The 17059-nt window shown below is 37.9% G+C and overlaps 1 protein-coding gene across 2 annotated transcripts in view; it reads left to right on the forward strand.

Moving 5' to 3' along the window:
• LOC148069569 (cGMP-dependent protein kinase 1) overlaps nucleotides 1-17059 on the forward strand; it is a 121656-nt gene that overhangs the window by 10171 nt on the left and 94426 nt on the right. For both annotated transcript variants that reach the window (XM_087803112.1, XM_087803109.1), the window contains exon 2: nucleotides 8721-8887. In XM_087803112.1, coding sequence (XP_087659238.1) covers nucleotides 8721-8887 — 167 coding nt within the window. The remainder of the gene's footprint in view (nucleotides 1-8720; nucleotides 8888-17059) is intronic.

Consider the following 17059-nt stretch of genomic DNA (forward strand, 5'->3'; position numbering starts at 1 on the left):
CTTTACCTCTTCTCTTCTGAATTTTCTAAATGCTGTGTACTGACAATAAGGAAACTTGAAGATGGCAGAAGTTATGAGCCTCAAAGTAATTTATTAAAAATAATCCAAGTTCAAAGAGCTGAAGTGACGTAAAGTAAATCATTTTCTTATGAAGTTGTGCCTCACAAATAAGCCGTTGTACCATCGTTGGTACATCCCTGAAAGAAGTCTTCACAAAAGTCATTTTCATCGAAACGCTTGTTTAAATCTGAGGCAGTCATTTAAAGCCAGGTCCCAGCCCAGACTTTTCTCTCCTCAGAATCCTCCTCCAGATTTTTTTAAGGGGGAATACCGATGCGTTCCCTGGTGAGACGAAAGATAAAGTCAGTCCGGCTCAACCTCTTTTGATGTGGAGGAGCAGTGGTTTTAGTTTGAGTCACTCCTGGAAGAACTAGCACGAGAAAAAACAATTTCTTATGTTATGTCTGCATCAAGATACATCAGCTGTTTCCTTAAGCTTCATCAACCCATTACTAACTGTTGCTATGATATAAATGGAGATTAACACAAGTAAGCCATACAATTATGACCCCTTATATAAATGGCAAATTCATAGATCATTCAATAATGAGTCATAAATAAATGTTGTTACTCCAATGTGACTTGCACTTCTAGAATTCTAGTGTGCACAATTATTAAGCTAGTTGTATTTTTGAAGGGATTCATTATTGAACGATTATAGTGCTCCAGGTTAATCCAAAATGTTAGTAAACCTTTAACTTGAAAGTTTAAGGAAGTCAAGTTGTGGTTTTGGCTTTCTTATGACATTGTGTCATGAAATTGTAACTTTAAATCTTCTGTTTAAAGAGGGTCGAAAGGTTCTCAATAGGGTTTAAGGCCTTTACTGGAAAGCCATGCAAAGGAGTATGTTGACAATACATAATAGTCTTCTTTGGAAGTTCAGACTTTTCACTGTATGGCTACCTGTGGATAGTTTTTTCTCAAATTGTTCTGTAGGTTTGGGAATTTATTTTGAGTCCATTTTCAACCCAAGGAGGTCCAACTAGCTCACCTTTAATAACTTCTGAGACGATAACAAATATTCATATGATTCATAAAAGCTTTGAACAATCCGTCATCAGATGTTTCGTGAACCAGTCTTGACATTCCAACTTATGTGCCTTGTTCAGTGGTGGTTCAGCGTTCAGCCTTCCTGACCTTAACCATTGTGTCTGGGCACTAAACACCTTGTGTTTCCTGGCACTCTGGGTAAGTTGTTGTTCTGGAATATGACAGCAATGGATGATTATGAGTTCTTTTCAAATCTTTGGCCCTTAATTTGTGTCTGTTCTTCTCAAGACAACTTGTTTGTCTGTTTAAAACATTGATGGATTTGTCGTCCTGCCCTAATGTACTATCCTTCTGAATAATTTTTTTTAATACTTTTTGACTTTTCAGAGTAAGTTAAACTTAATTTACCACATTTTGCCTGAGGAGGAGAAACTGCTCAATAATTACACACATCTTGATATTGGCAGTTGTTCTCCATAAATCCAATAAGCCCGAGGTTTGCAGTAAGGTTTTACTTTTCGATAATTCATCTGTCGTCTTGTTTCATTTTTATGATATGGTTTAAATACTTTAACAAAATAGGTGAAGGAGAGGATGTGATGTCCAGCTAAAGCACTTTAAATGGCATACTGCGATATATTGGTTAAATAGAACATGTTAAATGTTAAGCATGTGTCAGTTTGATCGCAAAAATCTAACTTAAAATAAGTGAAAAAAAGGGAAAGCTTAAATTTTTTTTATCTAATACTTAATTATTGTCTTGTGAATTGTTCTAATGATGTCTTTATAATGAAAAAAAAAACATTATTAATTGTTGATAGTTAGATTATATGTATATTATTACATTAAATTTAACAATATGCATATTATTTAACCATATCTTACATTTAAGAGACTTAAATTCAACTTCACCATTGAAAACAATCATATTTAGAGGCCAGTTTCCAACTTAGGAATTTAAAATTCCAACTGGATTTGGTTCAGTGGACATTGACCTGACATCAGCTATGTTGTCCACCAAGTTGTTTTTGTGGCTACACTGTGTAAGTTTTTGAGGAAGTTTTTTTGCTCACAGAAATAAAACAATAAGCAGAGAAGACACAATAATAAATAACTTTTAAATGCCCTTCATAAAACCCTAAACTTTTTCTGAATTCAACAGTTTGAATGGAAACTATTTTGGTGTTTTCATATTTTCTCGACTTTGAAGTGAAGCAATAGCGTCTGTAAGATTAGACTCGATGTTTATCTTTTCTTAAATTCTCACTCACTTCATCTTCTTAACCAGGGGGTTGGTGTAGGATTCCTCAAACATCCATTACTTTCCACCATATTCCTGCTGGTCTCTCCCACTTTGACAGCCGCCCTTCTCCTTTTTTCTCCGGGAAACCAGCATATTTTCTCCTTTTAAGGAAAGCTGAAGTGGCTCAGCCTCAAATCAGCTGAAACGGATGGAGGCTTATACATCATCCTCACGAAGGAGCGCAGCGCTGATGTTTTTATAAGGCTCTGGTTGCTCAATGTTGCCTCTAGATGATATCAAGTCAGTAGTGAGTAACCTCTTGGGGGGCTGGTGCTCATAAACAGGGTCAACGAGGAGTATTTAATAAACAAGATAGAGGTTGGATTCAGCGGTTTTTGTGGACTTACATTCCTGATTGAAAATAAACCGTCCTGAATTAGAGCTGTTATTCTGTTTTCAATTATTTGAGAGCAACTTTTTAGAGAAGCAGCGGCTGTGTGGCGTGTCTCTGACGTCTCGCTTGGATCTCAGATACGCCTCTCTCGACTCACTGGGTGTGACGGTCTGATGAAGCTTCATGAAGCAGTCTCATTATATAGTCCACTAGATGGCGGTCTCTGCACTATTTTCCTTTGTTTTGAACAACTGTTCTAATGAAACATCACATCATTTTTAAACTGATGGCCATGAAGCTTGTATGCTCCAAAATGATTATTATTATTATTTATCCTAAGTGGATCATCCCACCCCCTAACATTTGCCGCTAGTACAGTATGTACACTATTTTCATATTTACCAATGGAACCCAATTTTAATATCTATTTATTTAATATTAAGTGCAAAACATAGAGAAAATGTGAAAACTGCGTGGACTAACATTCGTACACTAACATAAGCGAATACGAAGCTGAATTTTACTATGTACTTTTATTTTGTATTCATCATGACTCCATGGTGGAAGTGAAAGTTTTTCTAAGAGGATGTGGCCCCGCCATTATTAGCAATTAGTCAAGGGAGGTGTATCTGTAATCCAAGCGAATGTCGGGATATGCCAGAGACTCGCCGCACAAATTGCCACTAATGGCCACATACTGCCAGTGTCTGGCCACTACCTGCCAGTGGTCAGATCTCGATGCTGCTGAGGATTTATCTGCAACATTCATACTTTTCATCTTCCATATGTAAAATAAATTATACTGGTTTATGTTTAACCACAGAGGAACGGCTTAAATGTTTGTTTAAAAACACTTGAACATCGCTACACCATCACTTCTCCATAGTACAGATAGTTCTACAAAAGACAATGAATAATTTGAAAATTCACAGTTAGTCAGAAATGCAATTGTCAAAAGACTTTGCCTGTCTTGATATCATCCTTTCTTCTCTATTTTACACGCTGTTCAGCTCTCAGGGAAAACATGATGACATGTATTTTTCAGTTGCTCTGAGGTTCAGTTTTGTTCCCACTTTGTCTGTTGCTGCACTCAGCAATATTTTATGAAAGTACATGTCTACCCCAAACTTTATCTACTAATGGAACCAAAAAGTGGTGTTTTAGCAAGAAACAATGGAATACATGTTCTCCCTTGTTTGACAAAATTATCATTGTTGTCCTGAAACAAATCAATAGAACTTTCTCTTCTTTTCTGTGAATCTTTGAGTTTTAATTTAAAGAGAGTTAGTCTGTTTCCAACTGTAGTCTTGAGAATTACATTTATATTTAAAATAATTTTAATTTTCAAAATTCAGGGTATCCTATATATTTTTGTATGGAGTTTGTATGGAACGTGTTCTATAGAGCCATAACAGGCCCTCAGGCTGGACGTTCGCCATGGTTGTCCTGAGGGAAAGTGAGGCCCTCCACATGTTGAACGTCATCCGTTAAAAGTCAAACCATGTGAAGGAAAAGGAAATGGTTTACAATCCCATCTGGACTTGTGAGAACCTCTGGAATACAGGAAGCACCTCCATCTTTCCCTGTCAGTTTCCCACATGCAGCATGTTCAGAGTTTGAGGAGCATGAAGTCAAACCTCTAATGAGGACGTTCAACATCATCCTGGCTGCCTTTTTTGTTTTTGAGATCCCGACCGCTCTGTCTTGTGTAAAGTCTGACAGTGAGAAGAAGCAGACACAGTGTGTGGAAACTTCGGGATTGACGTTGGATTTTGTCTCAAAGAAGACATTTGATTATGTTTTCTTTATCCAATTTCAAGCTTAAGATTGAAGGAAAATTTGATTTTAAGGAACAACATTGAGAATTATACGGTTTTGTCTGTCTTTTTTATTTTTAAATTGTATTTGCTGGTAAAGAGATGGAACTATTTCCATCATGTATAGTTTTTATATCACTTTGAGTATCTTTAATTGTCTTTTTTTTAGACAGAGGCTATACCAGGTTTTACAGATAAACATTTAAAATGATTTGACGTGAATCGTTTGTCCAGTATTTTCATAGTCAGAATCAAACCATTATTTTTCATCCATTTTTGTACTTTTGTTTCAAATCTAGCTCTGAGTTCATTCTTAAAATTTATATTTGATAAAAGGATTTAAAGCTGTATCTTGGTTTCCTTTATTCAAAAAGCATCTTTAGTCGCGTTCTTTGCTTTCTGACCTTTTCAGCCATTTATAAAGTCAAATACAAATATTTAAACTCTGCAAAGTGCCACACAAAAAGACTTTAGAGGTGTTTACTTGTTCTGTTTTTAAAATGACAGCCCACTTCTTGGCACAAAAATCCAAACAAGTAATAAATACCAGTCAGCGCTTGAAGTTTTGTTTGGATAGTTGGGTGGTTTGTTGGAGCTGCTTCTGATGGTTCTCTGAGGGACCTCTGTCAGAGCGCTGACTCATAAATGCCTTCAATGTTATTTGTCCTTTTGTGCTTTACATTCCTCTGATGATCAGCAGGAGCCCGGCGCCTCCAAAAAATCCAATTCTAAAAAGGGCACAAAGGAAGAAGTGCGCGAAGAAGCACGCTTGAATCCGTCAGCCTGGCGACAGCAGGGGGTAGAAGGGTTTTCTGCAAGATCTGCGGTCGCTATGAAGAGGACTCCTTGTTGGATTAACCCTGATACATAATATTAACCCGGTTTGCCAGCTTGACACTCCATCAGAACACACCTCTGAGAACTTTGGCAAATAAGTCGGACTTAATGGGGAAGAAAATGTTCAAGGAGCAGAGGATCACTGTTGCCTTGGTGTAATTACAGTGTCCCGATTCATTCACAGGCCTCTCGAAAATGTATCAATTAACAGCCACTAAGAATGACTTTTTTTCCCCCCAACAGTCTAATTTACCATTCATTCAAAACAGTGGCTTGTTTAAAAGTGCAAGGTTTATGAAAAATTCATGAAGTATTTGTTTCAGAAATGCTAGAAATAACAAGTGATTACAGACAAACTCCTTCAAGACTGGAGAGGATTAATAAGTGATTAGGCTTGAATCACTTTGCACAGTGACTCTAGATGTCAGGGCGTTAATTGTTAATAATCCTCACATTGACTTACATAATCACTTTCATATGTTTGCCTCATGCTTCTTTCCCGCTTACAGATACCTTTTTGTGGCCCTTTAGAAGATTCAATTACATTATTTAACCAGAGAATGTTAAATATTTTTAATCCTTATCATATATTTTTGTTTTAAATGTTGCACAAGCTTTTTATGACTATATCATAAGGAAACACCACAAAGTCAACAGGATAAGTGTCAAAGCTAATTCCTAAGAACTGAAAATAATTTAAAAAATCTTTTATTTGGAAGTTCTTAATGAGATACTCTCTTTAATTTGACCCTCGGTTGTTTTGACTGCATCGAACGTGGCCCTCCGACGAATACATTTGGACAACTCTGCCTTGAATAAATACATTTTTAGTGTCATTTGTATTTTAATTATAATGTATAACATGTTTTATCGCCATATCTTATTTTCCCAACTCCTTTTATTCATACAGCAATTCCTATCAGGAGTTGCCTCTAAACCTCCACACCTCTACTCTCCATCTGTTACACTGTAATTTCTACTTTGTGCCAGTCCTGGTGTCTCTCAATTGTACATCATGGCATTTCTCACTAACGTTGAATGCAACTGGGCCGTGGCCCGGTACTGCTTCGTAAGGCATTTGTTACCAGGTTGCACAGAGAGAGGTTCAAATTCAGTTCAATTCATTTTGTATTGATTATAAGAGTCTGGAGGTGTTTTATTTTGAAATACAACCAGATTTTCACCCTAATGAAAAACAAAACAAAAAGACATCCACTCTGCCTGCACTTTACCTCCCTTCTGTCTCATATGGATAATTTACTATAACTTTAATGTGTAGGAAAATATGAAGTTTTTTTTTGGCACAGGTAATGTTAAATAGGTTTTAATAAGAGCCACTTTTAACGTCTTCCACGACATCAACTGTTGATGCTCGGCAATATGCATTTCCTACTCTTCTTAAAACAGTTCAACAATTAAACTTCTTGATGAAAGTGGTTTAGTACACCTTTGGTCTGGGCTCTGGTGACCCTGCATCTCTGTTATCTGAATCTGCATTTCAAACATTTCACCCGTCGCGATCAAAGAATCCCACGGTTCCTCAGTAATTCAAATTAAATCTGACTTAATAATAGAGCTCCGGTGCCTCTCTGACAAAGAGCTCCTTTCATAAGCACCTTGGCGACTACACGTTTACTTTGCCGTTAATGAAAACTATCGCTCCGTCTTCGCATGTAGTGTCTAAGAAAATACCTACCTGTGGAAGGCCATCAACACTTTCCGGTCTAATTTGTGCTCTTAACGATATATGAAAGCAATCAGACGCCTTTAGAGTTATTGTCATTTATTTTCCCGCTTCCCTTGAAATGGATTTTTAGCTTCTTATTTGTATTCCTCAATGTATTCCATCCGTCAAATGAGGTATGCTTTATAAACGTACTTTCTTATCTGGAGGATAAGCACTGAGGTCGCAATAATGATTTTTAAGAACATTACATCAGCATTCCTCTTTCTTAAAGTCACAGACTCACAAATTCCTGTACCTGTTGACTTAGGAAACATACTGAGAAAATATATTGTCTCCATTTTGGTCCTGGATCTGCCTTTTATTCTCCATCCGAGTTTCTCAGTGGAGCTAGACGGTCGACTCTGAACCTTTGACTATTAACACATGACCCAATTAAAGTGATAGTTTAACCAAAATTAAAAATTCATATTTCTACTCAGCCTCAGGGTTGGGTTTAATAGTAATCTATTCCTTTTATAGGAAATGGTAATAGGCAAAAATGTATGTTAATTTTAATGTAGCGACTGGAGCTCAGTTGTCTTCGTCTTCATCACCAGAAAGACACTTAAAAACATCCAAATACCTCCATACTGCTCGTCTATAACGTCCCTCTTGTATTAAAGCATCAACATGAGGAATTGTTCCAAAATAACGGTCTATGTTTTATGCTTGTTTTTAGAGAATGCTGCTAGGCCATCAACGTAAATCTTGTGCATGTGCAATGACACTTGCAATGTGTTTGAACAAGAAAAGACGCCAGGGAGCAGCTTAAACAAACTTTAAAATATTCCGACTCATTAAGGTGTCGAGGCTTCAATACAAGAGGGACGTTACAGACGAGCAGTATGGAGGTGTTTGGAGGTTTAAAAATGTGTTTTTGGACGAAGATGAAGACGAAGACAACTGAGCTCCAGTCGCTACGTTAAAATGAACATACATTTTTGTCTATAACTGTAAAAATGAACAAATCTTTCTGAAATAAGTCCCAACACACAAGAAAATGAAGGAAATTCGAATTTTGGGTGAACAATCTTTAAGACTTCTCAAGGTCAGCGTTAAATGAAAATACTTCTTACTTCTTCAAGCGTGTGAAAGTCTGTGTTTATATGTCGTACGCTGAATGTATTTCAACGACACATTCTGACAATATTAATGAAGGGACAAGAAACAGGTCTGGATTTAGGAAGGTTTTGCAGGACAAACCACCACAGAGTAGTACTGATGAAGCTAATGCAAAATGCCATGTTCAAGAACCAGCAAAAAAACTGTATAAAATTACTTTAACTGATACATCAAAATATTAAAAATAAATCGATCTTGGTAAGAATTCTGTTTACCCAATGTTTGTAGTATTGCTCAAAAATATTGCTAGCTTTTAAGCTAACAGCACTGGTTATCAAATGGTGAGTAAGCGCATTCATAATTATGCCCTGTGATCTATTCCTAGCATGGGAACATCGTTCTGTACTGTGTAATGATGTGAGAAAAATGTCAAAGCAATTGTTGAATAACGGAAATTGTTTTATTGATTTGTTATGTTTTTTCTAATTATCTTTGTTGCTGTGAATTCTCTGTTGCGTGTTGACTTTCCTCAACCTGTTGTTCTAATTTTAACGGTGGTTACTCTGATCTAATTCAAATTCCTTCTTTCAGGTCCAAGGATCTGATCAAAGAGGCCATCCTAGACAATGACTTCATGAAGAACTTGGAGCTCTCGCAGATCCAGGAGATCGTAGACTGCATGTACCCGGTGGAGTACGGCAAAGACAGCTGCATCATCAAGGAAGGCGATGTGGGCTCACTGGTGTACGTCATGGAAGGTAACAAACACAGGTTTATCTTTTCATGACAGTTCAAATGAAGAGCAAGAGGTGGGGGGGAGTCATGAAAGGGCAATACTGGAGGGCTTCTGTGGAGAGTGGAGCTAAAGCTCAAATAGCGTTTTGTGATGCTCTATGAGTCACTCATCCCCTTATGGTTTCAACTGGCGTCATCCCTTCTTCTTCATTACGTGCTAAGGGCAGCAAGGATTGCTGTGACAACAAAACCAAGACCACTTAAAATGATACTTCACCCACTAATGGGATTATTGTCAGAGTAATATGTTCCTTATTAGAGTTATAGACAAAAATGTATTTTCATATTAATGTGGCGACTGGAGCTCAGTTGTCTTCATCTTATTCCAAAAAAAAAGAAGAAAATTTAGAAACATTCAAATACCTCCATACTGCTCTTCTGTAAAGTACATCTTGTACTGAAGCCATGAGGAATTGCTCAGAAAAAAATGTAATGAGTCTGAAGTTTGTTGCGGAAGCTCCCAATCTCTCAGGTCAAGCTGTTCCTTGAAATACATTGGATGCTCAAAGTTTTACTTCTGCTACACAGTCTGAAAAACTAGATTTATTTTTAAAGTTTTTTTTTCAGAAGAATTTATCAAGTTGATCTTTTAATACCTGATGGACGTTACAGACGAGCAGTATGGAGGTATTTGGATGTTTTTAAGTGTCTTTTTGGATGAAGACAAAGACAAATGAGCTCCGGTCGCTACATTAAAATGAACAAACATTTTTGTCTATAACTATTAAAAGGAACAGATTACTCTTAAAATAATCCCAACCCTTAGTCGACATGAGGACGAGTAGAAAAAAAGAAATTGGAATTTTTGGATAAACTATCACTTTAAGTACTTAATGGACATGTGGAGCTGACAAATGACTCTATCACACAGTTTTAGAGAGCTGTTATACCAGATGACAGAAGAAGGAGCCTTTTCATTAAGCTGAAAAATTAGCTGTTCTGCTCGCGACTACAAGAGGGTTCTTTATGAGCTCACTGGTGATTCTGGGTCCTCGAGACACAGAGGAGATTTTGGGGCGACGTTCATAAGGATGTTTTTCCTCGTGATCCATGTCCGACCCGACACTTAAGGGGTGTGTGAAGAGCCCTTTAGACTTGATCGAGCCTTGAAAGCAGCTGTGACCTCCGGGGAAATGACTGCTGTCACTCTCACCGTCACACAACGGATTGTTATGGGAATGTGGATATTCACATTGTCCTGAGGACTTATGTCGTGGAACAGATGAAGCTCTGTTCCAGCTTCGATCCTCTATGAAATTGTCAAATATTTTCTCTTGACACACAATTGTTGTAATGCCCCATCTTTAGGAGCCACGTGGGATCTCGGGGAAGCAATAAGCTCGGCGCTCATGGAACTCTGCACAAACATGACATTCAAAGGTTATTACCGTTTACCAGTGGGAATGCCATTATTGATCGCAGTTACTATAGTTTTATTTCAACGACATTTCGGAAAAAGCAAATTTTTCCCAAATGACTTTAACTGTATATGATGAAATTACTTTTTGTAACAGACAAAAATAATCAAATAATAATCAAAGAGTTTAAAAGAAAATGTGGTTGTTTTACAGGAGGGTTTGTTGAATTTGCTTTTGCTAAGCTTGCTGTTTTTGTTGTTGTTGTTCTTATCTGTGTGCCGGTCCGTGAAATTAATGACGAAATTAAACATGTCCATGGTGGTTGGAGATAATGCTTTATATGTTTGACCACTGGGGTGAAACTCAATAATGTAACGGGAGGTACAACTTAATCTTCATGTTTGGGAGTCATCTTCTGAGGAAAAAGCATATGTAGCCTTAACAAAAGGTTGTTGATACTTGACTGTGGTGAAGTTGACGTTACGTAAGTACTATTAATCTTGACCATATGTTTGTACATGAAGTATCTCAAGAAGAAAGTACGTATCATGTCCATCTCAGTTCAGTCCTCCGATACGCATTCTCATAGACTCATCTTGTACCAGTTTTCAAGTTCATGGTGTGAGAAACTTTGTCAGTGGTTTCAAGAACATCATGAACTAGTCCTTAGATCTGGGTATCGAACTTTATGTTTTTATGTGGCACTGATCGAAATACTTTTTGGTCCGAATTTTTGTTACCCACGCGTGATCAAAACTTCATAATATGTGGATTTTTCCTATAAAAAACGAACTAAAGCAGTGAACATCAGATTATTTCTTCACGTGTTAGCAAGTGTTCATTTGCTATGGAAATGAATCATCATTTATTATTTTGGTCTGAAAACAGGTAATAAGTTTTGTTCAGGAATCAGTATCGAAGTAAAGGTATCGATATCTGTACACAGTATCTCCGATACTGCCTCCTATTTCTCATACATGTGCTCTTGCTGTTTGCTGCTTGTCTCTCATCACTCACCTGCTTCTCTTTTGCCTCAAATCTTCCTTTCACCATTTGATGGAGGATGTCACGTTCCAATCACGCTTTCCATTTCATTTGGAGGAAGGAAGTCATCAGGCAGACATCTTCTTCAAGTAGCAATCATTGGTTGGGTGGTGAGCTGACCAGCTTTGAGGCTGTTTTGAGGTTAGGGATCAAAAACTGACTGTAAGGCAGGACTACTAGACTCAGTTTTTCCAAAAAGCAACTTGGTTTGTAGCTCCTTGAATAATTAATTTTTAAATTAAAACATCTTGAAAAAAAGCCTCTGAACACCAGAACAGCGAGTCGCTAATACCAAACAACGTGATTCCAGAGTGACGCTTAATTAATCGACTCAAGTTAATGAGTCACAAACACCATGATATACTGTATACAACTAGCTATTAAATTAATTCAAACTAAAAACTACTAGCATGTATATTTTAACTGACACATTTAGTAAATGAAGTGAGCTCCCAAGACGGTGTCTGACGTAAATTCATACATGTTCTGTTCATTTCTACGTCAATCATCGTACATGATCTATATGAGTCATAACAGGAGAAAGAGGACAGATTTTTTAAAATGTGCTTGTCAAATAAAACTTTGATAAAACATTTTTTTTCATGAACTTCTGCAGATGATGCGAACATGTGATTCTTCTTAAGTCATTGTTAAGAAGCTTAGAAAGGAGATCATGTCATCCAAATCCATGAACACAATAGAAAACCCTCCGTAGATTACAGGAAAGATAAAGAAAAGGATGAGGGACGTGTCTTAGACACACGAGTGTAGGATTGTTTGGCGATAAGGTGGGGAAAAAAAAGCAGAGGTATTTGGTCGTAGCAGCCGATGTACGCCGCCAACCCTCACCCTGAGAATCTCCTGTAGGCAAGTTGGATTATTCCGTCCAGATTTAAAGTTGAAGAGCTGCTCCTCCATGTCAGGATGACGCCTCCCTGGTGATGTATTCTCAGCATGTCCCATTAGGATGACCAGAGGCAGAACCAGGACACGATGGAGGGAATTACATCTCATCAGTATTCCCTCAGGAGAGCGGGAGGAGGTTTACGTGGGGAGGTTTACGGCTGCTAATACGCTCAATTGACAATAACTTAATAAGATGCTTCAACAAATAAACGTGCATGTGGAAGCGGCAATTTTAATTACCTCTGCAAAGGAGTTTATATATATTTTGTCAGTCTATTGGTGCACGTTTCTTAATATAAATAAATTATATTTTCAGGAAACATTGATCATTGGAGATGGAACAGTTAATTGAAAACAGTTGGTTTAACAGTGTATGGCTTCTAGCAGATGCTACTACTGGAAAATGTATATACTTTATAAAACTGCATACAATCAAATCGCAAAAAAAAAAAAAAATACTTAAATGTGGCTACATTGAGGAAAAGGTCTATGTCCAAATATAAGTTCTTGCATGTTGTAGATTTTTGGAGTTTTTGTGAAGAAACAAGACCTTTGGAGGAAGTATGCTTTGCCTGAGTGCTTGCTACGGAATAGCATGATCAAATTCCCTTTTAAAACTTTACTCATTGACAACACATCAGTGAAACCCCATTGAGCTGAGATGTTGTTAAATAAACAGCTTTTCTGATGTGCTTGTTCCAGCCTTGGCAAGAATGCCATCGTCTCCACCGATACTCCTTCGGAACCTTTAAACGCCGTCTGTTTCATCTGCCTGAAGCTTCACATGTTTTGGCTTTGTGGGGTGAACTCTTATCTCGCACCTCGGAGGGAGGCCATTGAAAGATTATTGTGCCGGGGGTTGACTCGTTATGCTCAGTCACCAATGAGCAAGTGTCAGAGTGACATGATGAATGGCTTTCTCTCGAGTGCAACAGACGAGAAGAAAAGAAAGATACAAATCTGTAAGAGAAATAATTGTTGAGGGGCTTTGTGATTTCCTTTCAGGCGATGATTGAGGGAAGAGCTGCTGTGTAATTGGGATTATGTTTCAATTCAAGAGCGCTCATATCCTACTAAGACCATGTTTTTCAATTACTTCATGTGTTCATTTCCTTTGGGGTAGCTTTCGAATATTAGTCGTCAGTTAATACTTCTTCTCTTCGTGCTTGATTCTCTTTGAAGGGTCTCGCTTCTGTTCCTCGCCTCTGACTTGTTTTGCATACAAACAAACGTTCAATTCTGAAGCCTAAGGTGGCAGCAGCGTCTGGAGAAGGACCCGAGGAAACTTCCCGGTCTGCTAGCGTTTAAATTTATATTGATGTGATGAGGCAGAGCCACGTCACAAACCTCTGCGAGCTTGAGATTTTCCTAAAAATATACATGAATTCTTGCTTAATTAGACTTGGCAGGTGGATCTTTCACATGTGATGATGATGTTTATATGAGTCAGAATTAGGGCTGGGTATCATGGCCAGTTTCCCAAATTGTTTTGATAACGATTCAAAAGGTTCTCAATAGATACATTTTGATCCAATACAGAAACTGCTCTGGAATAATGAAACTGACTTATATGTGTATCAATGTATTTTTTCTCCTCAACTTTAACAACTGGTTGTCAATTGGACAATTTCAACTTTGACTGTAACAAGTGTAGTTGCAACAACATTATTGAATAAATAAAAGATTGACATACAACTTTAGACAAAGTCCTTTGACTTTGTTATCAAGGAGAGAGAGATTCTTATTGATGGAAAGTGGTTTTAGCAAGTCTTACTACTGACTGCATTTTCATTCACACGTTCATACATCCTTGGCATAACTTTCTTCCTTCCGATTTTCTTAAAACATGACATACATGACACAACGGGGGATTTAATGTCTGTTATCCTGATGGTCTGTGGAGAATCAGCTGTAAAAGGGAAACTTATGTGTTGATTTAAGTGTGTCTTAAATAGATCTTGGACTATATTGTATCATCAGTATGAGTCTGTTTGCACAAAACTCTCTTTTCATTGAAATATTTACTTTAGAAAATGTGCTTAAGCCTCGCCCACTGACAACACTTAATTATTATGGAGATTCAAACTTGTTTACCATAGCCACACCCACTCTGCTGTGATTCGTCAACCATTGAGGTTCGTCACGCAGTGTCATCAATCTCAGAAGTCTCCATCTCCAAGGGACTCGTAGTATAAACAAAGAGGGGCTTGATTACAGCTTGCTGGAGGAGGAGTGAAGCCATTATTACATCATAATGGACTCTTGTAACCTCTCATTTGCTGAGATTTCAGACTGGGGAGAACTTTATAAAGTAATAACTTCAAAAGTTACTTTCTTACTGAATCATGGAGAGGAAGATTAACTTTTGAAACATGTGAGTGAGTTAGCTTTTAGGTTGCCCTTTAGAGTCAGTGTTATGTCCCAGACGGCTTGTTGTCGCAAGCTAGCATTAGCGGGGTTCGACGCCTTGTGTGTTCTAAGGTTGGACGTATTTCTACAACCACTTAGCCGCTTGTCTTGAGTTGTTTCAAACCTGCAATTATGCATAACTATTAACTACATTATTTTACCCAACTCTAGTTAGCATAAACTGACACATTCACAAGGACATGTTTTTTTATAAGTTGTGTGGTCAAATCTTTCTATATTTAAACCAGTCTGCCTTGAAAAAGCACCTTTAGTCAGATAGTAAGCTTTAGCTACAGACGCACCTGCTAGATCATGATGAATTATGATGATGCTGATACAAACTGTGGCAGCACTCATCGGTGTGAATATTTAGTGGGATTATGGCGGCGTCCTAAATGTCCCCCTCACAATGAAACAATCGCTACGCAGACAAAAGCTCTCATTTCTGCAGCGACCGCATCCATCACCGGCGGGACACTTCAGGTGGCTAATGATGGTAATACTTCGTTTCACATCCAATTACTATCACGTGCTTCACTTCGAGATCCTGTTATGATGATTTCTCAGCTGTATTTTGCTTTTGTGTCGCTCTGGATTTATGCGGCAATTATCCAAAATAGTTTTTAGTTTATTTTTGTATACTTACTCGGATTACAAAAACATTTTTCAAGTTGATGTTTCGAATGGTGGGCAGGAGGAGGATCAGTGGATCTAAATCTGATACCATCTTCTCCAAACACTGAAGGGAACTAGTTTAGATTTCCTAGAATCTGATGAGCTCCACATCGACTCCTTTCCCATTTCTTTGCAGCCAGCAGGAGGCTCTCCGGGGAAAACTGGCTGGAGGGATTATCTCCCTCGTTTATCCTGGGAATTTCTCGATGTTCCCCCAAGATGAGTCAAAGGATTTTTCCATGTAGTCGCGTTATAACCAAAATGAAATCCAACACAAACCCTTGTGTGGTCACCTGAGGTCTGACAGGGGGAGCAACACCTCGTCAGGTCTCTTCAGTGTTGACAGATGGAGACAAACAACTGTGGACAACTGTGACCTCGGATCTTGTTTTTGGGATCCGTCGCAGGAAGTTCAGTCGCACACGAGAGGATTGTGTTTGATATTAAGTATTCCGCTTCTCTGAGGTTTCTAGAGTCATTAAGTTAGGTGGCAGTGAATTAAGGAAGGTCAGGAGACGCAAATGTTTGTCAAGGAGAATAACATCCTTTGAGATCGCTGCCAACTTCTGTTCCATTTATTAAATAAAACGGAGCTTCCCCCCCTTTTTTCCCTCACTTCGGCTCACGCCCACCCATTCATCTACAATAAATAATTGATTAAACATGAATACATTATATAAATCACTCAATCTTAAAAATCCCAACAGAAAGATCTGTCAATGAATGACGCACAACTGCATGCTTGGATGCTAACAACAGTTTTGTTGACACGTAAACATGATATTTTTAATTTATACGCAACACAGAGTCATGAACTCTTGTTTTTATCTCAGGGTCAAGGTGACCCGGTGGCCCAAAAAACAAATGTGTTTGAGGTATCTTTTGGGTTGTCTCTGGGTCAAGAGATAGCACACACAAGGGTCAAAGGTAAATGTTATGATCACGATTTATTTGGTCAATCTATATAATTAAAACAAAAATGTGTATTTAATTCAAGCTTCTTAATTCATGTATTTCTTTATACATTTTGCGTGGTCATAAAATCAGACCTTTCCAGATATTTATGACATAAATCATTTTCTCTTTTTGTTTCTTTTTTGCTCATTTCCCCGTCTCGACAAAGAGTCCAATTTTTCACGTGGCTTCCTGGAACAATTGATTATCCGGGCTGTTTTCACAGCATGTTTTTTTTTTTGTTGGCAGCTTTATAATAAATGATTTTCAGGCCCACTTTAGTAAAGCGCTTAAGTGAAGTGATACAGAATATTGACCAAATTTTGCATCATATGGAATGTTTCTGTATGTGCATGTGTGCTTTTAACGCTTGTGTTTTTGTCTCTTTGTGGTATCCCACAACAAACACATTGTTTCCGGCCCCTGGGTCACCTTGACCCTGGGATAAGACAAGGCTTGAAACTGGTTATTGTTGCATATTATCCCTTAAATGAAGAGTTATTATAAATGTATCCAAAAGTGGATAAATCTTCATGGAACATAATTGATTATAAAAATAATGTCTCGCAAGAAATAAATCTGGAAGGTTGCTCGTCATTATGACATTGAACAATCAGAAAATTAATTTTGGGGAGAACGAGCTTTTTGACCTCAATGTCTCTTTGACTTCAGGTACAGACTGTACAAGGAGAAAAACGTGCCGAGAGAGAAAGTGCTAATGGGACACTATGAGTCATGTCAACCTCCAAATGCTTGACAGTTCATTTGACAGGCTGCAATATTCGACGC

Source organism: Callionymus lyra, chromosome 11 (genome assembly GCF_982586985.1).
Source record: "Callionymus lyra chromosome 11, fCalLyr1.hap1.1, whole genome shotgun sequence".
NCBI lineage: Eukaryota > Metazoa > Chordata > Actinopteri > Syngnathiformes > Callionymidae > Callionymus > Callionymus lyra.